Source organism: Salvelinus alpinus, chromosome 6, assembly GCF_045679555.1.
Source record: "Salvelinus alpinus chromosome 6, SLU_Salpinus.1, whole genome shotgun sequence".
Taxonomy (NCBI): domain Eukaryota; kingdom Metazoa; phylum Chordata; class Actinopteri; order Salmoniformes; family Salmonidae; genus Salvelinus; species Salvelinus alpinus.
The window spans coordinates 33,783,696-33,811,385 of NC_092091.1; the positions used below are offsets into that span (position 1 = coordinate 33,783,696).

General features: G+C 40.9%; 1 protein-coding gene across 2 annotated transcripts in view; it reads right to left on the bottom strand.

The window, feature by feature from the left end:
* The window catches only part of LOC139578607 (BMP/retinoic acid-inducible neural-specific protein 3-like), a 96,315-nt gene extending 69,442 nt beyond the window's left edge, over positions 1 to 26,873 (bottom strand). The window contains exons 1-2 of one of the 2 annotated variants that reach the window (XM_071406449.1): positions 26,246 to 26,873; positions 25,486 to 25,817 (exon numbers count right to left, since the gene is read on the bottom strand). In XM_071406449.1, the coding sequence (XP_071262550.1) occupies positions 25,486 to 25,763 (278 nt within the window). In that variant the 5' untranslated portion in view covers positions 25,764 to 25,817; positions 26,246 to 26,873. The remainder of the gene's footprint in view (positions 1 to 25,485; positions 25,818 to 26,245) is intronic. The other variant, XM_071406450.1, reaches the window with a different exon arrangement.
* Between the last annotated feature and the right edge of the window lie 817 nt (positions 26,874 to 27,690).

Consider the following 27,690-nt stretch of genomic DNA (forward strand, 5'->3'; position numbering starts at 1 on the left):
TGGCTAAGGAATTTGCGATTCGACATCAACCCGAGTCGCAGTGACCTAAAATCACAAAACATACATATAAAAAATATTCAAATAATGTGTAATAGTGCAGTATAAAAACCGTTAATCATATAAACTTTATAAGTATAAAAACACTTCCTTACATTTGCCAAGAGGAACAGAGATTCGTCCTTCTCGTTGAAGTGGGTCATCAACAAAAGAATGGCAGCAGTGGCTGCCTTTTATTTAACTGTCGATTTCATTCAGCAGGCACTGGATCGCTCTTCTCAACTTGGGCTTTTGGCTTTTAAAAAAGTTGACAATTCTCTTACCCTTGTTCAGGAGAGCTTGATTCAAGTGGCTGTCAATCAAGAGTATTGAAGTGGTCGCAGAGCAATAACTTGGTGAAAAGAATAAGTGTCCTATCCATTGTTACAGATCCTATCCATTCTTAATTTTCTTTAAAAAAATACAAAGAAATAAACTATGTTAGGCTATGAGCTGCACTCCATACCAGCACAAGAGGACAAACAATTTACAGAAACATTTGTATATTTTTGTACATTTATGTATTTTTGTAATTTCCATCCCTTTTATTGCATATGCCTCGCTACCTCATAGCATAAACCATTTATTTTCAGGGCAAACAAACTAACTATTTACAGAACATTTTTAACCTTGTGTGTGTGTGTGTACTCTCTTAGAAAAAAGGGTTCTTTGGCTGTCCCTATAGGAGAACCCTTTTTGGTTCCAAGCAGAACCCTTTGGGTTCCATGTAGAACCCTCTGTGGAAAGGGTTCTACCTGGAATCAAAAGGGTTATACATGTACCTGGAATCAAAAAGTGATCTTCAAAGGGTTCTCTTATGGGGACAGCCAAATAACCATTTTAGGTTCTAGATAACACCTTTTTTCATAACAATTACATAAATATGTTACATTTATCAATCAAGATCTCACCTCTTTGGTTGAAGGACTGAAGCAATTCCCGGCACTATATTGGCGTCAAATGGTATTTTATGTTCTCCGGCTGAACATATTCAAGGTCGTTAATATTCTCGACTCCAACACTTGCCCTCAGATGCTCTGACAAAGATCTCACCATCTCTGTCTCCAACTCGAGCAATTGGTGTTTAATTGCATCTTGAAGACCCTCCATGCCTACACTGGTTTAAGGAGAACACACTGAGTGACGCAGGGAAACAATAGAGAAACCTGACACTTTATAAACTGTTAGTGGTTAATAATTACTAAGACTATCTTTATTAACACACACATAATTAATCAGAGAATCTGGTATAAAATGAACCCCCAGATCGACCAGTGACACAGACTGATACACCCCAACAGTTAAAGGAACCTGTGATTCTGTGACCAGAATCATTGAGATCTTTCCAAATGTGTATCCGTCATCATTTTCTCCAATTACAACATGGCCTTCAGTGTATGTTTTTACTTTGTATACAATTTTAGACACCTCTGCAGTGCTTTGCTTTGTGAACCCTTCTGAATGTACAGCTCCCTGAATGGCGTTGTTATATAATTGCTCCTCAAATTAATTCATGACACCAACAACTTCAATGCTATGTGGAAACAATTGGCTGCTGCTTAAGTAAGATTGGAGTAACTGGTGGCTCTCAGACACGTTTTCTGGCACACTCCTTGAAGAAGGAGTGCTTGCTCTCAAACCTCAGTGTCCACAAACAAATGAGTCACCCAAATTGCAGAATGAGATCGGGGTGATTTAACAAGTAGTGATGCTTTGGTGCAAGGGCACTCTATCCCACAAGCAAAACAGTAGTTTGCCACATTTCTATGTATAATTGCATGAGTAAAAAATGCTTTAATATTTAGGAAACAGAAATTGCAGGATTTACACCTGTACATTCCCAATAAAGCTACAGCTGAAGTCGGAAGTTAACATACACTTAGGTTGGAGTCATTAAAACTTGTTTTTCAACGACTCCACAAATTGCTTGTTAACCAACTATAGTTTAGCCAAGTCGGTTAGGACATCTACTTTGAGCAAGTCATTTTTTCAAAAATTGTTTACAGACAGATTATTTCACTTATAATTCACTGTATCACAATACCAGTGGGTCAAAAGTTTACATACACTAAGTTGACTGTGCATTTAAACAGCTTGGAAAAATCCAGAAAATTATGTCATGGCTTTAGAAGCTTCTGATAGGCTAACTGACATCATTTGAGTCGATTGGAGGTGTACCTGTGGATGTATTTCAAGGCCTACCTTCAAACTCAGTGGCTCTTTGCTTGACATCATGGGAAAATCAAAAGAAATCCGACAAGACCTTCCAAGTCTGGTTCATCCTTGGGATCAATTTCCAAATGCCTGAAGGTACCACGTTCATCTGTACAAACAATAGTGCGCAAGCATAAACACCATGGGACCACGCAGCCGTCATACCGCTCAGGAAGGAGACGCGTTCTATCTCCTAGAGATAAACGTACTTTGGTGCGAAAAGTGCAAATAAATCCCAGAACAACAGCAAAGGACCTTGTGAAGATGCTGGTGGAAACAGGTACAAAAGTATCTATATCCACAGTAAAACGAGTCCTATATCGACATAAGCTGAAAGGCCGTTCAACAAGGAAGAAGCCACTGCTCCAAAACCGCCATAAAAAAGCCAGACTACGGTTTGCAACTGCACACGGGGACAAAGATCATACTTTTTGGAGAAATGTCCTCTGGTATATGAAACAAAAATAGAACTGTTTGGCCATAATGACCATTGTTATGTTTGGAGGAAAAAGGGGGAGGCTTAAAAGCTGAAGACCACCATCCCAACCGTGAAGGACGGGGGTGGCAGCATCATGTTGTGGGGATGCTTTGCTGCAGGAGGGACTGGTGCACTTCACAAAATAGATGGCATCATGAGAAAGGAAAAATTATGTGGATATATTGAAGCAACATCTCAAGACATCAGTCAGGAAGTTAAAGCTGGGTCGCAAATGGGTCTTCCAAATGGACAATGACCCCAAGCATACTGTAATGAAACAACAGGGAGCAGTTCTCGAACCCTTGACCTTCCAGCCCGAAGTCCAGCGCGCTATCGACTGTGCCGCAAAAGCATGCTCGTGCGGCAGAGTCGATTTCCGCGTTAGTAAACCCAGGGTCGTTACACTACTCCCTCCTTTCAAGGAGCGCGTCCTCGCGCTAGCTTGCGACTCTACGTCTTACAGGAACGCGCTCACCGGCCAAGCACACGCACTGTCGTGGATGCAAGGTCCGATCACTTCTGACACCAATGTAATGAAACAGCAGGTAGCAGGTCTCGAACCCTCGACCTTCCAGCCCGAAGTCCAGCGCGCTATCGACTGTGCCGCAAAAGCATGCTCGTGCGGCAGAGTCGATTTCCGCGTTAGTAAACCCAGGGTCGTTACACTACTCCCTCCTTTCAAGGAGCGCGTCCTCGCGCTAGCTTGCGACTCTACGTCTTACAGGAACGCGCTCACCGGCCAAGCACACGCACTGTCGTGGATGCAAGGTCCGATCACTTCTGACACCAATGTAATGAAACAGCAGGTAGCAGGTCTCGAACCCTCGACCTTCCAGTCCGAAGTCCAGCGCGCTCTCGACTGTGCCGCAAAAGCATGCTCGTGCAGCAGAGTCGATTTCCACGATTATAAACCCAGGGTTGTTACAATACTTACAAAGTGGCAAATGGCTTAAGGACATCAATGTCAAGGTATTGGAGTGGCCATCACAAAGCCCTGACCTTAATCCTCTAGAAAATTTGTGGGCAGAACTGAAAAAGCATGTGCGAGCAAGGAGGCCTACAAACCTGACTCAGTTACACCAGCTCTGTCAGGAGGAATGGGCCAAAATTCACCCAATTTATTGTGGGAAGCTTGTGGAAGGCTACCTGAAACGTTTGACTCAAGTTAAACAATTTAACAGCAATGCTAACAAATACTAATTGAGTATATGTAAACTTCTGACACACTGGGAATGTGATGAAAGAAATAAAAGCTGAAATAAATAATTGTCTCCTATTATTCTGACATTTCACATTCTTAAAATAAAGTGGTGATCCTAACTGACCTAAGACAGGGAATTTTTAAATGTCAGGAATTGAGAAAAACGGAGCTGAAATGTATTTGGCTAAGGTGTATGTAAACTTCCAACTTCAACTGTACTTCCAGCTACCAGCCAGCCTGCAATATGAAAATTACACTACCCCCAGCCACCAAATTGCATGCACACACCAAAAGAGCTATCAAGCTATACGTTACCATGCAACTCATGCCATCCACACAATCTAAAAATAATAATTATAGACTACAAGGCTAAATAAAATATCAGTCTGTGCCTGATGTTTCAGAAATCATTAATTTAACATTGCCTAATTTATTGTTGGATAAGGATCACTTCTGAAAGATTAGCAAAAGCATGAGGAAAATTCAACTCACGCGGGAAAATGCCACAACCATCGCTCTGAATAATGCTAGCAAGTTAACTACACAATCTGCAGAAAACGAAAATAAAAGTTAACTTTAATATCCTGCAGGGTAAAATATCAGTCTGTGCCTGTTGCTGCTGAAATAATTAATTTAATGGACTAATAAGGATAACAAAAGCATAAGGGGAATATTCCACTACACTTTTGCTAAATCACACAAACCCCTGAGACTGAATAGAGCTAATGTTATGCAGAGATATTTAGAGAAAGGTGTCCAATGGAGTTCGCCATCTCTGCGCTATAGCTAACGTTAGCAAGCACCATTCCCGTTTCATATGAGAGCTTCCATTCCTCTCATTCCAACTACAGAATCACCAAAAACTATACATCCCAAGGCAATATGTCAGTCCGTGCCTGCTGACAAACTAAAGGTGTATTCAACCTAGCTAAACTCTCGCTCCCTCCCTTGACGAACTGTATTTTTGTCCAGTGAAGCCTACAACCACTTTCCACTAATAGCCACTAATACCATGGCATGGCGTTAGCACCATGTCACAAATGTCATGCACCCACCGGTTAAGTAGCCTTTCCAAAGCAACACACATATGGATTTCTGCACGTTGTTAATACTAAAATGATTTGCTCTATAGCTACAATATCACTGATTATTTTACCAGCAAGAAAGATAAACGCAACAGACCAACATGTCAGCTTGGCTATACTGTTAGCTAACACAATCCAAACAAGCTAACGTTAGCTAGCTAGTTAGAAAACCGGTAGTAGGGATATAGAAGTGTATAGTATATAGAATTAGTACATACCTAGCAGCTGCTCAAAAATATTTAGGCAACTTTTCCACTAAAATACATGTCTGTTCTCAGGCAGTCCTGGTTGTAGATAGGTTCGAGTCGCGTCTGGGACATTGTTAGCATTTTAACTTTCCCAAACCTTTACCTAATTATCCTAACCTGCTGCGTTAATTCTCGTAACCTGATAAGAAAAGCAACCTCTGCTAGTCAAAACCAGCAGGGCCAGGTCGATTAGAACAATCTGTTTGCTGCACACTCAGTATGAATATACACATTAGATCAGGTTTTTGGTTACTGTGTGTAGAACATTGAAATGTATCTACATAAACCAACTCACAACTTTAAATGAACTTACTTCACAGAGAAACATACTAAATGTAGTAAATACACTAAGCAACATGTATTCAATGTCTTTAACAGATACAAATAAATCCAATATAATTTGAAATCATCAGCATTGTAATGAAGAAAATTGCAAAGATTGGATATTTCCCAACTAAATTGTTTAATATTTTAATGCAGCTACAACATTTACATGTGAGAAATGTGAACATTATGGGGATGTTGACCTTAGGATGTTTTGGACAACTACATCATTATTTACACGAGTCAAGTGATAACTGAGCAATAGATTTACCAATGGAAGTTTAAAAGATAATTAACACAATTGTAATAATTAAAACAAAAACTAAATCAAACCCAGTTCAGAACAATTCCGTTTTGATTGAACTTTGGAGAAGTCATTCTTCCAATGCTTGTTGAACGCATGCACTGAAACAATAAGAAAAACAAAAGAAAATTAGGATACTGAAAACAATTACTGATTTTGGCATCTTAAAAAAAGTAGAGATTGGAGTTACGCCTAATATGGCAATTCATATTATTTTTCCAAAATGAATTATTATTACTCAAATGCTGGGTTAAAAATAACCTAATTTGGGTAATTTCGACAACCCAGCGCTGTGTCAATATTGGACAAATGCAACATTGGGTTAATTCAACCGAGCGGGTTTGGGTTTTGCTTCTAACCCAGTGCCTTGGGTTGAGCACTTGGCCCAACTGCTGGGTAAATTGGACTATATTGCAACCCAGTGTATTGGGTTGTGACATAAACCCAGCACATTAGGTTGGGGGATTGCCCAGCAGCTGTGTAATTTATGTAAACCTTGGGTTATTTTCAGTGTCATTCTAATTTCAATTTTGATTTCATATTTGCCTATCTAACATCCCACCCCTCCCTTTCCTACACACACAATCAAAATAGAAATTAATTAATTGAAATTCAACATTGTATTGGCTGTATTTCAGAAATTACATGACGTCAGAAAATGTACAAGAATATATACACTTTTTAAATGGTACATTGAAACAAGGCCCTATTGTCTAAATATGTATTATTTCAAAAGATAGGATTGATTAAAATGTATTTATATTATTTAATGAAGCAAACAGTCTAAACATCAGACTAAACCTCCGTTGAACTTGATGTGCACACTCAGATTGCAATCTGAGAAAAACAAAGTGACACTGTCTGTTTTAAGTGGTATTAACACAGATCTGTCTCTCAGACAGTGCCAGAGCTAATCCATAGAGATTCACTGACACACTTCGGCAATTTTAGGTGACAGCACACACACCATGCTATTTTGCCATACAATAATGGTCTACATTTGAGTCGAGTTAAAACATTGTTACACAGAACAAGTGTCAAATATTACATATGAAGGTCACTCTAAGAACATGGACTAACAACTCATTATTTATCTGTATTTCATTCATAAAGCACTTTTCAAAATCCACAAAATGTAACATTTGTACGTACTTAAAACAAATTGTTGTGATAGAATGAAAGCGTACCAGAAAGCGTACCAGAACACGCTTCAGTAGTTGAATAAATGAGCCACATACAGTACTGTAGGCAAAAATCAGGCACAAATGCACTAAACAAACTAAAAGTCAATTTAACAGAGCTATAAATAGTGCCTTAAGAGCATATTAACATTGGAATGAGACATTCATGGCCCATCCATCGATCTATTAATTCACAGGAGCACATCAGCCAGAGGGCTGTGCTTCCTCCTGTCACTTCTCACACTATATACAAGAGCAGATACTTATCCATTATTGTTCAGTGGAAAAAAGACATTCTCCCTACAGTCTTACTGCAGGGGATTCTGTTCCTGGCAGCTGATACATCGTGGTCTGTAGGAATTCCCATAATAGGGCAGTGGCAAAGTTGATATCAATCACATAATAGGACTTGAAGCACACATCTAGTGCCCCAAGCAGTGTACAGTACCTTGCTCCAATGCCGGTTCACTAATGACTGTAAACACCTGTGAGCAGTCCCCAATAAACCAACACAAATGGTTAGGGTCTGGTCACCTCCACCTGGTGCAGGTACTCAACCATGTTGGTCTCAACCATGTTGGTTCCAACCTGTCAGAGAAATCAATTGATTTTAGAATTTGAGGACTTATGCAAAGCATGGAGGCACACTGACAATGCTATCACACATACACAATTTATTTTGTATATTTTATAGAGATTTACATCAATCAACACTCGATCCCTTTTTTATGCCTACATCTTCCATTAATTTGGGGCTGGGGCTAATAGGTTCATTTCACAACACTAACCACGTTTCCAGCCAATCATTTCATGAGGTAACTCGCGCAATAAAAAAATGTATGACCGGACTGATGGAAACATGAAATGCCAGTACAATTTTATAAATGCCTACAGACAATTTGTTCATTAGACATGGTGGATTCTTTTTTTTAAACTCCTTTATGCGCAAATATTAATATAATAACCATCATATCGAAATAAACTTGGAGTCAAGCAATGATATGTTGTGTGGTCCTCTCACTATGACTCGGGAAAGCATGCAGTTTATTAGGCTCGATTAAATAAATGATGATGAACTTCACAGGATGGTGATGTTCAAGTTGAATGTGCAAGGTGATTTCCAATAAATATTAAGGGTCTTATTCTGGTGATTTGATGATTGATGCTTGGATGCCGTTTGACAAATACAAATAATAATTAACTTTTATCCATAAGAATCTCATAATGTAGATAGACTACCCCCACTGTATGTGGGAGACGATGGCTAGAGCGCATGTGTTAAGACCAGCTTGTGACAAAACCATCAGTAGAGTTGAAAATGTGTTGGAAACCCATTTAACTTATTTGTTTTTGTATTCGGTTCATGGGAATTTAATGGCAAAAAGGCTCTTTGATGTTGTCGGCACACTGCGTTGATAATGAAGGGGGCTGTGCTTTTAATGGTTGGCTCTCCTCTGTGTCTTTCTCACTCAAACACCCACAGCCACACACAGCCCAAATCCAAACAAAGACAGGACTCAAACCAGAGAAAATAAAAAAACATTTGAGAGAACCAATAAAAACCATTTACAAATTATTATAAAATATTACATTAAAATAAAAGTATGTAATTGACAGGGATGCAAATGAATACAAATAGTAGAATTATTCCATACTTTTATTTTGAAGGCTAACCGCAACGTCCACTATTGTGGCTAATCCTTATTGTGGCTAGCTTCACAGATGGGTCCGACCACCATTAATCAAATAAGAACCGTCTTATAAATTAGGGTTATTTTAGATGATGACACCTAGCTATACAGTTAGCTAGCTAACTATAGCTACTGAAACAGATGTCGTTTTGCTATGTTTTTGGGGAAGGACATTGTTTGCATCCATGAGCTAGCTAGCTTTTTTTTTAATGACCAGCACTGTAGGTGCGCGAGACAACTTTACCAACATCACAGCATACTTATCAATGAATCGGTGTAACATATGAAATACGAGTGAAAGTGTAATCAATGTGTAATAACTATGTAAAAAATGTATGAACGCGTTAAATTATTATGTGATGTGCAGTCATAATCAGATCCTGATTGGTCTTCAAGCTTATTTGACACATATCTTTTTTGACACGCAAAGACCCAAAAGGCGTACCATAGAAATCCTGGTTGAGAATGAAATGACTGAAGAAATGAACAACGAAACAGCACAGCAAGTAAGTGAAAAATTGTTTTTGATTATGCTTTACTGGTAATGCGGACATACGTAAATGGCAACAAAATAATTTTTGGGTTAGTGTGGTGTGTGTGTGTGTGTGTGTAACCTTTATTTAACTAGGCAAGTCAGTTAAGAACAAATTCTTATTTACAATGACGGCCTGCCCAGGCCAAACCCAGACGACTCTGGGCCAATTGTGCCCTATGGGACTCCCAATCACGGCCGGATGTGATAGAGCTTGGATTCGAACCTGGGACTGTAGGGACACCTCTTGCACTGTTGATGCAGTGCCTTAGAACACTGCATCCATGTGTGTGTGTGTTAACTATTTAACTGTACTCAAATGCTTAAAAGGAGCCAAAAAAGTTAAATATCGGTTATTGGTATCGTTTTTTTGGCAAGGAAAATATTGGATAACGGTATTGGCCAGAAATGCCATATCGGTGCATCACTAGTCACAGCTCTCCCTGCGCTGTGAGTCACGTGGGTGGTGTCAGCCAGGCTAGTTAATCACAGCAAACAGATTAAGATTTAAATCTAATGTTTTTGTTAAAAAAAAGAACGCACCATGCCTGTAGTATCCAGCAGACGTGGATACTCCTGGACAATCTCGACTGTCTTGGCCCCATTCTGTCTTTTCCACTGAGCCCTCTGGATCGGAATCTCGTTCATGTACTCCGCAACCTGGTTTGCCAGCCAGATGTTGTTCAGCCACTTGGTCATCTGGGCTGCCATCTCTCACATTTGACTATTGTGAGCACAAATTATTCAATGAATTATAAATTCCTTCTAACAATCAGTTTTCAAAAAACACAGCAAATCTTTCAATATGTACCTGACAAGACCCGGCTACTGTTTAAGGCTTTTATGTTCTCCTTTACCTTCAGGCTATAGTTGAATCGTCCAAAAGCAAGAGCGTTTCCTGGTCCATCTCTTCTGCTGCAAAAGAATGGGTAAAAAGGGAAGGGGGTACCTAATCAGCTGCACAACTGAATGCATTAAACCGAAATGTGTCTGGCAGACCAATCAGAGGTGCATGGGGCTGCCTTAAATCGACATCCACATCTTCGGTGTCCAGGGAGCAGTTGTTGTTGGGGCTTAACTGCCTTTCTCAAGGGTAGAACGGCATATTTTTCCAACTTGCTGGCTCGGGATTCGAAACAACGAACTATCAGTTACCGGCCTAAAGCTCTTCAGCGCTAGACTTAACCGCTAGGGGGAGATTGTAATTGATAGTTTCACACACATTTCTAGATGAAATACTTTGAGGAAAGGGTTAATAAGCCAGGTCAATTGGTTGAACAAATGCAAGGGTTTGAGGAAGGAGCAAAATTAATAGCGCCAGCCAAAGCTTCAAGGTTAGAAAGGCAGTCCCCTTTTCAAACCCCTGAGCTGCCTGTGGGGAAATCTGCAGGGAGTGATCCGTCAGCCAGAGAGTTACCAACTACAATATCTCTACACTACCTACTGCTGTTGTTCCCTTGAGCAAGGCAGTTTACCCCTAAGTGCTTATGAGCTGCTCCCAGCCTGTGATATGTGTGTTGCGTGTCAGGTTGGTCACTGTGAAAGAATATTTGTGCAAATGACCAATAAAGCAAGTATGGTAAAATGGCCAGACTATCTTGGGTAGCTGTGCATGTAATGTATCTAGTCCCAAAGTGGCTGCAAGGTTCTGACATGCTGACCAGACGTGCGCGAGCATCGCAAAATAAATGTAGAAATCCATGTTATTCAATTATTGCACCCACACTGCTCGCACGCCAACGAGCGTCTGCGACACCAAGGGCTAAAATAGAACTCATTCCTATTTCTGACGCAGATAGCGCTGCAAATCCTGCCTCTCCCATCTCCTCATTGGTTTATAGAAGCAGGTACCCACGTGCCATCTCCACATTGGTTATACCCACGTGGGTGATTGAAAGACGAACTGTTTTGCCAGTAGTCGTGGTAATACAATGAAAGTTTAGATGCGATCACCATATAAATTAAACAATGAAAAAGCCTGGAAGGAGGAGAGATGACTAGAAACGATTCGGTTGGCCGTTTTATGTGTGGATTAATTGTCGGAGTAGAGGTCCTTGTGCATTTCAGGTAAAATAACAACTCAGTGTTTATATCCCAGGACAAATTAGCTAGCAACAGCAAGCTAGCCAAATAGGACAAATTAACGTTAGCTAGCAAGTGCAAGCTAACTAGCTAAATTGCCATACATGTTTAATGCTTTTCGACCTGTCCCCAAATTAATGTCATTGGTTCAGAGTTTGTTTTTATATTTTAACCTGCGTGTCGTGATCGCGTTTGGTGTGGGGGGGGCAAAATAAATGTATGCACGATAGCGCACACGCGCAACCGGTTTGGGTTCCGTGCAAGAGGCTCTGTTGAAGTTAAGTCTTTTAAGTTTCCATTAAGGTTGTACTATTGGTTATCGATGACAATGTGGAAGATGTAGATGCCGTTTTACACAGGGTCAATGAAAATCTGTTTCCCCCTTCTGTCTCCACTCTCTAAAATGATTTTTTCAGTTTTACTTACCCTCAAACTTTGGAAACAAAGAGACCAGGTTCGACTCATTCAGTGTATCTTTGAAAAGCTGTCCATTCATTGGCCTTGACCTCTGCATTTAAGTACAGAAATAAATGAATGTTAGAAACATAGTTAGCTAAACTAACTTGGCTACATCAAATTTAAGGTAAACTAGCATTAGCTAGCTAACAGAATTTGCATCCATCCTCCTCAACTTCACAGCTGCCACTGTCAGAAAACCAGTACAGTAACTCTAACTAACTCAATCAATCACCATGCAAGCATGATATAGGCCTGCCAAATAGCTTGGTTAAATTAACCCATATGGAGAATAAGTCAACTCTAGCTAGGTAACATAGCTAGCCAGCTAGCTTAGCTAGGTAACATAGCTATCGAGTGAACACTGACATAGTTAGCTAGCTAGCCAAATGTCGTCAAAAACCGTGCATTTGTTATATTCTGCCACAACACTTCAGTAAACGTGCGACATGAGCATGGTCTTGAGGCTAACCTTAGCTAGCTAGCTAACGTTAACACAGCTAGAGACATTAGCATAGAAAATGTCTCATTAGTTAACTATCTAACTCTCAAGCTAACGTAAGCTAGCAACCTAATTACCTAATAATTAAGACAACCTATTTAACCCGAATAAAATTCATAATTAGTAAAGTTTTTTATTTACCGTTTTCAGTCAGCCAAAACACCATTTGTCTGTCGAAATAACGTTAGCCGCTTTCCACTCCTCAGTCACACTAACTAGAACTAGAATAGCATTCTGGTGGACTTCACACACTGGTGGCGGGAGAATTAACCCACTGGCTGGGTCAAATATCCATAGCCCAACCTTGCTGTATTTACAGAAAATAACCCAACTTTTGACCCAATGCCTGTAACTCAGCAAGTGGGTCATCCAAACAACCTAAAACATTTTTTTGTGTAACTTACATCTCACAGCCATGTATGCAAAAAGCCTTGACCAGTCTGGTGCACACATATTTCTCTGTCCTCAGTTTGATTGAAGGCCTCAATCTGTATTTTTGCCATGTAACTAGAAAGAGAGAAGGCTAGGGCTGATGTCAAGGTTTTACTGCTAACCTACAAAGCATTACATGGGCATGCTCCTACCTATTTCTCCGATTTGGTCCTGCCGTACATACAGGGCCGGTGTAGTGCTGAAAATCTCCCCCCTGCCAGAACCCCCCCCCATTTTTATTTGTGTCCTTCAAGGCAGCTGTCAATGATCACGTTAGGCTGCGTTTCATTTTTTTTTATGGCGGTTTGATCGCGGGGGAGGCACTAGTAATGTCTGCAGTTTTCGGTTTGGCTATTTGTTTCAAGTGTATAAATAAATGTCTCTGCCAAAATTTGTCATCTCTCCCATGTCTTATTCAACTAGAAGTTGTTCTGAAATGTTTATTGCTTGCCTACATTTTACTCCCTCCTCTATGTTTAATATAACACACATACATTAATTCTTAATTTTGGTTGCCTATCCTGACGTGAAGTTTGTTCTATAGAAAGTATTTGACTCTGATGTGTGCCACAGAAAGTATTTGACTCTTGTGACAAAATTAAGGAAATTAGAAGGGTCTGGAGGATTTCGCCGGCACTGTTTGAAGGTGTGGCTAGGCCTGGTGCAACCACCTGTTCTTGTCCAGCCAGAGAGCTGTCATCATCGGTGGAAGTGCATGGCTCGGAGTCCTCCGGTTTGCCCTCTTCGCTGCTAGAATCAGCGAACAGGGGCTTGTCGTTCTTGGCAAATGAATGGCCTGTCCTAGAAGGCTTGTCATTCTCCAGACAGGCTGATGGACATTGCTGCACACTGATACATTTCACCAGCGAATTTCTTGGGTTTAGAGCCTCTTTACTCATAGTTTTTTAAACTATTCGCTTCCTGATCATTTTTGTCTCTTAGACATGGTAGCAAATTATTTCAAATCTCCATAGATTACCTTTAGCTCAAATTTTATCGACTAGTAGTAGACAGCTAACGTTAACAGGCTAGGTTAGGCTACTGCCTTAATCACTAATCGTCTTTGTCACACACAAAAAAATATATATTTTTTATAAGATTCATTTTTATTAATGTTTCACAATTGGATAATCCCATATAAGCACACACATCACCATAGCTACCAAGGATAGTGGAGTGAACTTCGGGAGAAGCGGAAATGGAGTGGGGGGGGGGGGGGGGGACTGCAGCAACGCTATGAGCTGGTGACTGGGGTGCCGCGGGTGGTGTAGTAGCCGATCAGGGGCGCCGGAGGGGGCAGCCAATTGTCAAAATTCCACCTCAAATTCAAGTGCCTCCATTCAAGTGCCCAGCGTACATACCTTATGCTACAGACACAAGACGCAGGCCTCCTAATTGTCCCTTTAATTTCTAAGCAAAAAGCTGGAGGCAGGGCTTTCTCCTATAGAGCAACATTTTTATGGAATGGTCTGCCTATCCATGTGAGAAACGTAGACTCGGTCTCAACCTTTAAATCTTTATTGAAGACTCATCTCTTCAGTAGGTCCTATGATTGAGTGTAGTCTGGCCCAGGGATGTGAAGATGAACGGAAAGGCACTGGAGCGACGAACCACCCTTGCTGTCTCTAACTGGCCGGTTCCCCTCTCTGCACCGGGATTCTCTGCCTCTAATCCTATTACGCGGGCTGAGTCACTGGCTTACTGGCGCTCTTCCAACCCGTCCCAAGGAGTGTGCGTCACTTGAGTGGGTCGAGTCACTGACATGATCTTCCTGTCCGGGTTTGGCGCCCGCCTCGGGTTCGTGCCGTGGGGAAGGTCTTTGTTGCCTATACTCAGCCTTGTCTCAGGGTAGTAAGTTGGTGGTTGAAGATATCTCTCTAGTGGTATGGTGGCTGTGGTTGGCAAAGTAGGTGGGGTTATATCCTGCCTGGTTGGCCCTGTCCGGTGGTATCGTCGGACGGGGCAACAATGTCCCCCGACCCCTCCTGTCTCAGCCTTCAGTATTTATGCTGTAATAGTTTATGTGTCGGGAGGCTAGAGTCAGTCTGTTTTATCTGGAGTATTTCTCCTGTCTTATCTGGTGTCCTGTGTGAATTTAAGTATGCTCCATCTAATTCTCTCTCCCTTTTCCTCCCCTCCCAGAGGACCATCACCCAGGACTACCTGGCCTGATGACTCCTTGCTGTCCCCAGACCACCTGGTCGTGCTGCTGCTCCAGTTTCAACTGTTCTGCCTGCGGCTATGGAACCCTGACCTGTTCACCAGATGTGCTACCTTGCCCCGGACCTGCTGTTTTTGACTCTCTCTCTCCACCGCACCTGTTGTCTAACTCTGAATGCTCAGCTATGAAAAGGCAACTGACATTTACTCCTGAGGTGCTGACCTGTTGCACCCTCTACAACCACTGCGATTATTATTATTATTTGACCATGCTGGTCATCTATGAACATTTGAACATCTTGGCCATGTACTGTTATAATCTCAACCCGGCACAGCCAGAAGAGGACTGGCCACCACTCAGAGTCTGGTTCCTCTTTAGGTATCTTCCTAGGTTCCTACCTTTCTAGGACATTTTTCCGAGCCATCGTGCTTCTACATCTGCATTGCTTGCTGTTTGGGGTTTTAGGCTGGGTTTCTGTATAGCACTTTGTGACATCGGCTGATATAAAAATGGCTTTATAAATACGTTTGATTGATTGATTGAAAAGGAACAACACATGATCAAGATGAACTAGGTACTAGTTTAAAGCAATGAAAGACCTAATTGTTACAAAGAATGAATGTATGGTATGGGCTACATTTCTGGATCAGTGTGCCATCAACACTCCTCACTCAGCTGTCCCTGAGAATGAAAGCTCTGTCACCACCGACACAAAGCACAGGCTCTGGAATAAACGCTACCACGGACCTCTGCTCCACAAACAAACACACACACAGGCAATGGCTGTGGACATGGCAGCGGAGACACCACCACGGACCTCTGCCCCATATAACTTCCGCCATCACGCACTTGTCAGAAACAATAAGCCCTGTGCTCTATGAGCTCCTTGTCACGACTCCCCGAGCTACAGGGACACGCTACTGTGACTGTCCTGAGGCAGAGAAGAGGTCATGCTCTCACATGTACATCATGAGTCTACATATTAACCATTTAAAGCAGTAAATGTTATGTGACTGGAAACTGGATGTGTGACTGGAAACTGGATGTGTGACGATGTTTTGTGATTTTAAGGAGTCTGTGAAAATGATGTCCCTCTTGAAAGACAATATAGTATTATATTATATAGGCAATGAGGAGTGGCTGTTGCCGTAGAAGGACATCCCTAATAAAAAAACAAAAGTTGTTTTCACATGTCGAGCTTAAATTTAAAACAGTGAAAAAAGAGTTCACCTGTTAGCACCACCTTTTCACAGGCGAGGAGAATAACATGTTTTCCCCTCATTTGAATTGCAGTTTCACATGTGAAAATCACATTTGCCATTTTACATGTCAAAAAACTGTGGAATTGCAGATATACATTTCCACATGTGATTTTCACATATGAATGTGAAATAATGTTATTCTCCTCACATGTGAAAAGATGGTGTTAATATTTTGCAGAAACAATGTTTCCACTGGTAGAATTAGGGTGACCACATCTAAAATGTCCAAATGCGAGACAAGGGAACAATTTTGCGGGACATTCACAGAACAGTGCAATGAATACATTTTGTGGGTCAGGTTAATGGATCAGATTCAAATGGAGACATACACTACATGGCCAAAATGTGGACACCCCTTCAAATTAGTGGATTCGGCTACTTTAGCCACCCCATTGCTGACAGGTGTATGAAATCAAGCACACAGCCATGCAACCTCCATAGACAAACATTGTAAGTAGAATGGCCCATACTGACGCAGTGACTTTCACCGTGGCACCATCATAGGATGCCAACTTTCCAACAAGTCAGTTCGTCAAATTTCTGCCCGGCTAGAGATGCCCTGGTCAACGATAAGTGTTGTTATTGTGAAGTGGAAAAGTATTGGAGCAACAACGGCTCAGAAGAGAAATGGTAGGCTACACAAGCTCACAGCACGAGACCATCGAGTGCTGAAGCGCCTAGCGCATAAAAATGATCTGTCCTCGGTTGCAACACTCACTACCGAGATCCAAACTGCCTCTGGAAGCAATATCAGTGATCAACCTCACTAATGCTTGAGTGGCTGAATGGAAGCAAGTCCCCACAGCAATGTTCCAACATCTAGTGGAAAGCCTTCCCAAAAGACTGGGCTGTTATAGCCACCAATTCCATATAAATGCCCATGATTTTGGAATGAGCTGTTCGACGAGCAGGTGTCCACATACTTTTGTAGTGTAGTTCTGCTATATGAAGGTCACTGCCTGTTAAAGGGGCAATACTTAGTTTCTACATAATCTTTTTTTAAACGTATACATTTTGTATTTGTATTTATTATGGATCCCCATTAGCCAAGGCAGCAGCTACTCTTACGGGGGTCCAGCAAAATTACGGCAGTTTATACAATTTTAAAAACATTACAATACATTCAGACTGTGTGCCCTCAGGCCCCTACTCCACCACTACCACATATATACAGTACAAAATCCACGTGCATGTGTGTATAGTGTGTATGCTATCATGTGTTTGTGTGTGTGTATGCACCTATGTGTGTGTTGCTTTACAGTCTCCGCTGTTCCATAAGATGTTTTTTTAATCTGTTTTTGAAATCTTATTTTTACTGCTTGCATGAGTTACTTGATGTGGAATAGAGTTCCATGTAGTTCTGGCTCTATTTAGTACTGTGCGCCTTCCATAGTCTGTTCAGGACTTGGGGACTGCAAAGAGACCTCTTGTGGCATGTCTTGTAAGTAGTATGCATGGGTGTCCGAGCTGTATGCCAGTAGTTCAGACAGTTCGAGGCATTCAACATGTCAACACTTCTCATGAATACAAGTAGTGATGAAGTCAATCTCTCCTCCACTTTCAGCCCAGAGATTGACATGCATATTATTAATATTAGCTCTATGTGTACATCCAAGGGCCAGCCGTGCTGCCCTGATCGGAACCAATTGCAATTTTCCAAAGTCCTTTTTTGTGGCACCTGACCACACGACTGAACAGTAGTCCAGGTGCAACAAAACTAGGGCCTGTAGGACCTGCCTTATTGACAGTGCTGTCAAGAAGGTAGAGCAGTGCATTATCATAGACATACTTCTCCCCATCTTAGCTAATGTAGTAGTATCAATATGTTTTGACCATGACAGTTTGCAATCCAGGGTAACTCCAAGCAGTTTAGTCACCTCAACTTGCTCAATTTCCACATTATTTATGACAATATTTAATTGAGGTTTAGGGTTTAGTGAATAATTTGCCCAAATACAATGATTTTAGTTTTAGAAATAATTAGGACTAACTTATTCCTTGCCACACACTCTGAAACTAACTGCAACTCTTTGTTAAGTGTTGCAGTCATTTCAGTCACTGTAGTAGCTGACGTGTATAGTGTTGAGTCATCCGCATACATAGACACTCTGGCTTTCCTCAAAGCCAGTGGCAATTCGTTAGTAAAGATTGAAAAAAAGTAATGGGCCTAGATAGCTGCCTTGGAGAATTCCTGATTCTACCTGGATTATGTTGGAGAGGCTTCCATTAAAGAACACCCTCTGTGTTCTGTTAGACAGGTAACTCTTTATCCACAATATAGCAGGGGGTGTAAAGCCATAACACATACGTTTTGCCAGCAGCAGATTATGATCGATAATGTCAAAGGCCATACTGAAGGCTAACAAAACAGCCCCCACAATATTTTTATCATCAATTTCAATCAGCCAATCATCAGTCATTTGTGTAAGTGCTGTGCTTGTTGAATGTCCTTCTCTATAAGCATGCTGAAAGTTTGTTGTCAATTTGTTTACTGTAAAATAGCTTTGTATCTGGTCAAACACTATTTTTTCCAAAAGTTTACTAAGGGTTGGTAACAGGCTGATTGGTCGGCTATTTGAGCCAGTAAAGAGGGCTTTACTATTCTTAGGTAGCAGAATGACTTTTGCTTCCCTCCAAGCCTGAGGGCACACACAACTTCTAGTAGGCTTAAATTGAAGATGTGGCAAATAGGAGTGGCAATATCGTCCTCTATTATCCTTAGTCATTTTCCATCCAAGTTGTCAGACCCCGGTGGCTTGTCATTGTTGATTGACAACAATCATTTATCACCTCTTCCACACTAACATTACAGAATTTAAAATTACAATGCTTGTCTATCATACTTTGGTCAGATATACCTGGATGTGTAGTGTCAGAATTTGTTGCTGGCATGTTATGCCTAAATTTGCTAATCCTGCCAATGAAAAAAATCATTAAAGTAGTTGGCAATATCAGTTGGTTTTGTGATGAATGAGCCATCTGTTTCAATGAATGATGGAGCTGAGTTAGCCTTTTAACCCGGAATTTCAATGAAGGTCCTCCAAAGCTTTATACAATTATTCTTCATTTCATTTATCTTGGTTTCATAGTTTAATTTCTTCTTCTTTTTATTCAGTTTAATCACATGATTTCTCAATTTGCAATAAGTTTGCCAATCGGTTATGCAGCCAGACTTATATGCCATTCCTTTTGCCTCATCTCTCTCAAACATACAATTTTTCAATTCCTCATCAATCCATGGGGATTTAAAAGTTTTACAGTCATTTTCTAAATGGTTGCATGCTTACAGTGGCTTGCGAAAGTATTCACCCACCTTGGGATTTTTACTATTTTGTTGCCTTACAACTGGGAATTAAAATAGATTTTTGGGGAGTTTGTATCATTTGTACACAACATGCCTTCCACTTTGAAGATTAAAAATATTTTTTATTGTGCAACAAACAAGATATAAGACAAAAAAAAAAAAAAACTTGAGTGTGCATAACGTTTCATTTACATTTACATTTAAGTCATTTAGCAGACGCTCTTATCCAGAGCGACTTACAAATTGGAAAGTTCATACATATTCATCCTGGTCCCCCCGTGGGGAATGAACCCACAACCCTGGCGTTGCAAGTGCCATGCTCTACCAACTGAGCCACACAGGACCACAAAGTTTCACCCCCCAAAGTCAATACTTTGTAGAGCTACCTTTTGCAGCAATTACAGCTGCAAGTCTCTTGAGGTGTGTCTCTATAAACTTGGCATATCTAGCCACTGGGATTTTTGCCCATTCTTCAAAACTGCTCCAGCTCCTTCAAGTTGGATGGGATCCACTGGTGTACAGCAATCTTTAAGTCATACTACAGATTCTCAATTGGATTGAGGTCTGGGCTTTGACTAGACCATTCCAAGACATTTAAATGTTTCCCCTTAAACCACTTGAGTGTTGCTTTAGTAGTATGCTTAGGGTCATTGTTCTGCTGGAAGGTGAACCTCCATCCCAGTCTAAAATCTTTGCAAGACTGAAACAGGTTTCCCTCAAGAATGTCTCTGTATTTAGTGCCATCCATCATTCCTTCAATTCTGACCATGAAAAACATCCCCACAGCATGATGCTGCCACCACCATGCTTCATTGTGGGGATGGTGTTCTCGGGGTGATGAGAGTTGTTGCGTTTGCGCCAGACATAGCCAAAAAGCTCAGAGTACCTTCTTCTATATGTTTGGGGAGTCTCCCACATGCCCACATCTCCCACAAACACCAAATGTGTTTGCTTATTTCTTTCTTAAACAATGTCTTTTTTTCTGGCCACTCTTCCGTAAAGCCCAGCTCTGTGGAGTGTACGGTTTAAAGTTGTCTTATGGACAGATACTCCCATCTCTGCTGTGGAGCTTTGCAGCTCCTTCGGGGTTATTGTCGGTGTCTTTGTTGCCTCTCTGATTAATACCCTCCTTGCCTGGTCTGTGACTTTTGTTGGGCAGTCCTGTCTTGGCAGGTTTGTTGTGGTGCCATATTCTTTCCATTTTTTAATAATGGATTTAATCATGCTCTGTGGGATGCTCAAAGTTTCTGATATTTTTTTTAACCCAACCCTGATCTGTAATTCTCCACAACTATGTCCCCGACCTGTTTGGAGAGCTCCTTGGTCTTCATGGTGCCACTTGCTTGGTGGTGCTCCTTGCTTAGTGGTGTTGCAGACACTGGGTGTCACGATCGCTGTCTTCAAACTCCCTGTCATAGATGAGTCAAGGCGCAGCATGCATGTAATTCCACATCTTTTATTGAAGTGAAACCTTCACAAAAAACAGGTAAACAGAAACCGAACATGACGCAACCGTGGCGCACACAAACAGACACAGAAAATAAATAATTACCCACAACATTAGGTGGGAAAAAAGGCTGCCTAAGTATGATTCCCAATCAGAGACAACGATAGACAGCTGCCTCTGATTGGGAACCACACCCACCCAAATCACACCCTGACCTAACCAGATAGAGAAATAAAACGTCTCACTAAGGTCATGGCGTGACACTGGGGCCTTTCAGAACAGGTGTATATATACACTGAGATCATGTGACAGATCATGGTTAAATACAGTCCACCTGTGTACAATCGAACTAATTATGTGACTTTTGAAGGCAATTGGTTGCACCAAATCTTATTTAGGAGCTTCATTGCAAAGTGGGTGAATACATATGCACGCACCACTTTTCCGTTTGTTATTTTTTAGAATGTTTTGAAACAAGTAGTTTTTTTTCATTTCACTTGACCAATTTGGACTTTTTTGTGTATGTCCATTACATGAAATCCAAATTAAAATCCATTTAAATTACAGGTTGTAATGCAACAAAATAGGAAAAACGCCAAGGGGGTTGAATACTTTTGCAAGGCACTGTATTAGCAACTGGAATAAGCAATTTCATAAATGTGTCAAGTGCAGTGCCTGTTTGCTCATCTTTACTCACCACGGACCAACATATATTCTTTAGTAACATAGGAATGCCTACAAAACTGTATGACCTCTTATTTACTATATTAGGCCCAGCCTTTGAAACTTTGGTTTTCCTAGATATGGTTACTATATTGTGATCACTACATCCGATGGATCTGGATACTGCTTTCAAGCAAATTTCTGCAGCATTAGTAAAGATGCGATCAATACATGTTGATGATTTCATTCCTGTGCTGTTTGTAACTACCCTGGTAGGTTGACTGAACCAGGTTGCAGGCAGGTTGAACCAGGTTCAGGTTGAACCAGGTTGCAGGCACTAATTACAGTTTGAAGCTTTTTCTTGAGTGGGCAGCTTGATGAAAGCCAATCAATATTTAACTCACCCAGAAAATATACCTCTCTGTTGATATCACACACATTATCAAGCATTTCACACATATTACATAGATGCTGACTGTTAACACATGTTGGTCTATAGCAGCTTCCCACCCGAATGGGCTTTAGGTGAGGCAGATTAACCTGTAGCCATATTACTTCAACAGTATTTGACATGAGATCCTCTCTAATCTTTACAGGAATGTGGTTCTGAATATAAAACAGCAACACCTCCACCATTGGCATATATATATATATTCTATAAATGTCGTAACCTTGTATTGCCACCACTATATTGTCAGTAGGTATTATCTAAGTGAGTTTCAGAGATAGTCAGAATATGAATGTCATCTGTTACTAGCAAATTATTGATTTCATGAACCTTGTTTTTTAAGCTACATATATTAATGTGAGCTATTTTGAGCACTTTTCTTCTGGGATGCTTACTTGCTTTCATTGCTTTACTTGGAAGCTCAGCAGCAGTAGATGTGCTCATGTTTTTTATGTTAGTGCAGGGTGAGCTGTTCACAGTGGACTTCCTCCTAGGGCACACCGGCTTAGTGCTAACAGTATACATCTACGCACATGATTACTGCATACAATAGCTGTAGGATCAGTAAAAGCATTCAGGGCAGTTAAAGGGACATATATTAGGTTACTTAAATTGTGCCTACTGACGCCCCGGTGTAATGTACAATTGCTGAAGCATTATGACAACTCTGCATCACAATGGTAGGCATTAGCTGATAATAATATCAACCCATTGCTTCTTAAAGAAAAAATGTATAAATGCCTCATGAGTTTAGTTCAACTTTCATACCCCATCAGAACCCCAAATATAAGCTTGTTTTACTTCAATGTTTGCAAACAAAGTAAATGTAAACAACCAGCCTACAAACATGGTTAAAACTAAAATGTTTATATCATGGATGGTCAGTCCTTGCATCCAATAGCGTAGTCTATGGATTTGAGAGTGGTTGCATTTCTCCAGCCACATATCTTAGCTCTTTACTGAAACTGTGGTAGGAGTAATAGTTGAATAGAGAAACTGTGTTATTATATGGTGCAATCCTCTAGTGAGTGAGTTATGTTTGTGCCATTAATATCAAGCAAGATTTCTGAAGTCGATGACAACATTTTTGTATTTCAAACAAAATTAATGATGTTGAAAGCAAAACATAAACCCCAAAGTACTGATAGTGAAACAAAATAGTTCAAGGAAATAATAGCATTTTTTTTCTTCTCATAACTGGATACAAATTTTATTTTTATTTTATGTTTTATGATAATGCGATAAGAAAAATGCCACCCTCTTTCCTGCAATTTTCCCTATCTTTGGTTATGTTACCCTGGTTTTGCTTTCACTGCCTTTTTCCTTTTGCAAGTTTTGGCACGTTAATTCCAGCAACACGTTAATTCCCTGCATCCCACTGCTGGTTTTCCTCTGAAGTAAGCAGGGATGGTCCTTGGATGGAAGACTAGATGTAGCGGGAAGTGTTAAAAACAGAGAAAAAAATTCACTGTGGGATTTTTTTTATGAGTCAAAAACATGAAAAACAAATATATGAAAATTCACTTATGTCCGAAAACCACATGTCTGACTGGGAAAATGACACAAGAACATAGTATATTATCACGTGTCCTAGAACCAGCAGAGGCACCAATGTTCTCTGCGCTAAGAGTCTCCTAGAACCACATTTTCATTCACGTTACTTTTTTCATGTGTTTTTTTTGTAAAGGCGGTAGCATGCAGAGTTACATTTACCATTCATATCCCCATTAAATACTATTTAGTGTATGATTCAATCTTGTAGGGGTTTATCAAGGCTGTGTGCCTCTTCCTAACAAACATGGTTGTGTATCTAATTAAACAGCAATTACTCCCCAATTACACACAATCCCTTCTTAGATAAACCAGAGTCAAGGTCATTTTCCGCTGAGAGGATGGTCAGAATTAAAGTGTGGTGATTTGTACACAAATAAAAGGAAATTAAATACAGTACCTCTTGGTTAATTCTACCAATGTTGTACATTTGTATGGTATAGGAGTTGGCATGTTTTGGCCGACAGTCACAAAGCTAATCTGTCACAGCACCAAAGTAATCCCTGCTCTCGACAAATACTCACAGCTACTACACTATCCCTGGACTGGGTGAGGAATGTCATCAATAATATTCCATTCAAAGCTTTAGTCGATTCAGGGTGTCTTCATCTCACATTATATAGGCTCAACCACAAACATAACAACACAACAATGTGGATACAAAAGACAGATAATATAATATGTAAAAGCACATATTACATAGTAATATTCAACTCCTATGGTTAATTCAGAGTCTGTACTACTTCTTATCTTAAAATAACTATGTTTATGACATGAGAAGGGAGAGTTTATCCCCGATAAGGGATGAGAATCACTGAGGTGTTGCAATGCTAAGACACTATTCCTCCATCACTTCCAGAGTCGGCAGAGGCACCAATGTTCTCTGCGCTAAGAGTCACCAGCAGGGGGGAGTAAGGCACTGAGACAGAGCGAGAGGGAGAGTTAACACTATCACACTCCTCTTGACTCCCTTTCCCTGGTCCCACCTTAAAAAGGTCACTGGAACACTGGAGAATATTCACGAGAGTGTGAGAGTGTAAGACAGAGAGTGTGTGTTGGGGAAGGTACACAGAGCCAGAGAACAGGGAGGGAGACAGAAAGACAGACGGATAAATATACTGATCAGATAGACAGAGAGATCAGAGTAACCAGCGCAGTGTTACATTTACATCATTTACATTTAAGTCATTTAGCAGAAGCTCTTATCCAGAGCGACTTACAAGTTGTTACATTCCCCATCTGTGCCTGGCCGTGTCACCTTAGCCGGCTGCCAAACACCAGTGTGTGTCAATTAGGACCCTTCAGCTGGTATCATCCACTATGCTGTTCCAGCTATGCCATGCACAACAACATCACACTCAACACTATTCATAAAACCTGGCACACGCACACACAATCGCACCTGGGACACATCACACAAACACCCATGAACACGCCCTGCACCTGAATGGAAAAAAACAACTACAAACTATGGGTATGGACAGGAGACAAAGCGTACAGCACTCACTACATCAAACAACCCCAGTATTCAACCCCTGACCTTGTCAGTAGTCAGAGCAGTACATGTTATTGATAAAGACCACTGGTTGTGAGCTACGATATATGAGGCTACTCTGTTAGACTTTGCAAACTGCCTCGCCCTTCCCATTATTTTGAAACTAGAGGTACATGCCAGTTTAGGTAGGTGAAAGGCTAAACCAATTTGTTTTGTAATACAAACATGCTGGCAATCTCACATGCAGCAATCTCACCTTTACAGGTATCTCTAAAGCATAGTGTCAATTTTACACTGAACCTTGCTGCTCAACAAACTCTCGATGATCTCACACATATATCACTTAACCTTGCAGCCATCTTTAATTAATCCCCTCAGCCAGACTCACCTGTATATCGTGTATTTGGTGGTGAATCCTTGCTGGTAGCGCTCCGTAAAGTCAGAAAACTCTTGGGAGTGATGAAAGGGCCCTTTGTCAGACAGGAGCCAGGCAAAGGGCCCCGTTGCATTGCTGGAGCCCCCTGCATCTGCAGCGGCCCCAACCCCAGTACGGCTGGCCCCCGCGGCCGCCGCCACTACTACCCAGCACTGGAGGAGGCTTAGAGTTGTACACTCCCATAGAACCATCAGAGCCGCCCGTCTAACAGTGATACACCGGCCACTCATGCTTCCCCCGCACCCGACGACTCTTCATTCTCCCCAAACTTCTCTCCCAGTGTCCTGGAGGAAAGAATGGAGACAGAAAGGATGGTTAGATGTTAGAGAGAGGGATGAGTGTGTGTTGGAATGAGAATAATAAACAGAGGCTAACACGTTGTCACTGCGTGTGTGTTTGTGTGTGATCTTAGTGAAATACTGTAGGTTCAGGAGCTTGTTATTTCTTGACCTTCTGCTTTACTGTAGTCTTCCTGACATTTTTCAATAATCAAGTAGGCTTTTAAAAGTATCTCCTTTTAAGATGATCTCCTGAATTACCACGATGCAATTTAAGTACTATAGTATAATGTGTACTGTAAATGTTCAATGTTTTCCCATCAATACACAGCCTACTTCATATAATTAGGAAAATAGCCTTTTCTACACAGGTGTCAAATTGACTGCATTTAATAGGCTATTGTATTTTCACACATTAGTAAATAATGTTTTACCTGATTCTGCAAGCTGTGTTGTACTAAGCTGATCACTGAAGTTGTTACAATGTCTCCCTGGTAGACCAGACGGTGAAGTTGTTATCAGCACAATGCACAGGAGAACGCGCATGAGATGGAGACCAAACGAGAAAAATCTATTTTCACTGGGTCAGATGCGCATACGCTATAAGGCCACGGAAAGTTGATGAATGAGCAAAGTGAGCGACATCTACCTGAATGGCTGGATACCCCCTCTCACCGCATCATACCTCCAGTGGGTACCCTCGATGATGTAAAATCCAAAGGAAGGAGAAGGCAACACAGCGCACCAGACAGTCGAACAAGCGCGCGTCGCTCGTTCCACCGAAGGAAAACAAATGTCACCTTCTGCAGGTGAATCTTGTGTTTTTCCAGGGATAAAATAAGTTATTTATGATGTTCCATAGAATTAACAACGCATGCATGCACTAATACCTGGTTGCTTTCTCCTCCTCGTCAAAAAAAAGCCAAATGGTCCTCTTTTCTAATTGATTTTTACATTTGATTGGAGAGACTCACTTGGAGCACTGTGCACTCGAGTCAGTGCAATGCTTTCTTATACTCCCGTCAGTGTAGTGGCATGCATCTGAGTGATATTCGCTTGCTTGCTCTCTAGCACTATTAAAATGTGAAAGTTATTCCTAAACCGAGCCTCCTCCACTCCCCATTGGCTGAAGCAAGATAAGAGAGGCATGGTTTAGGTCTGGCTGTATAACAGAACGGATGGTCAATGTACTTACCCAGACAAAAAATGTGAGTACCCAGAGAAGATTTGTATGTACATATATGCGGGGGAATTAAAAATATATTTACATATATGTCCAGAATATATTGATTAAATGTATAACTTGAGCACATCACTGTATGTAAAAATGTAAATTAAATATATTTTTGCACCACATGTATCATGCTGAATTGTAATGTTGAGTCTATTGACATCTGGTACCTTGGCATTAGGTTCCCAAAGTGGGATTTGCTTGCAAAAGTAAAACATTATTATACAGCTATTGAGGCCACTTATGAAACATAGTAGCTATGTTTATTTCGAAAAGAGAAAAATGAACCAAGAACAAATTTCTCCCGAACTGTCAATCACAATTTGAAATGTTCCTTAGCCAAGCCCCCAGCCACCTCAAACTGACAGAGCAGTCATTGCAATTTTGAATATTCTGCAGATGTCAGCGCCAAACATATTTCTCATGGATAATGGCCTTTTATGTGATTATATAATCAGAAGATATTTTCTTCAACTGCCTGCAAACAAGCGTTTTTACCGAGCTATAGTAGGTAAAACAGCTAGTAAGCTAGCTACTCCTTTAGTATGACAACACAACATGCAGTGTGACTGACCAAGATAAGAATTGTTTTGGATATTAAAGCTCGGAGTTAATGACATGTAGCTATGTGTTAGATATCATGTAATT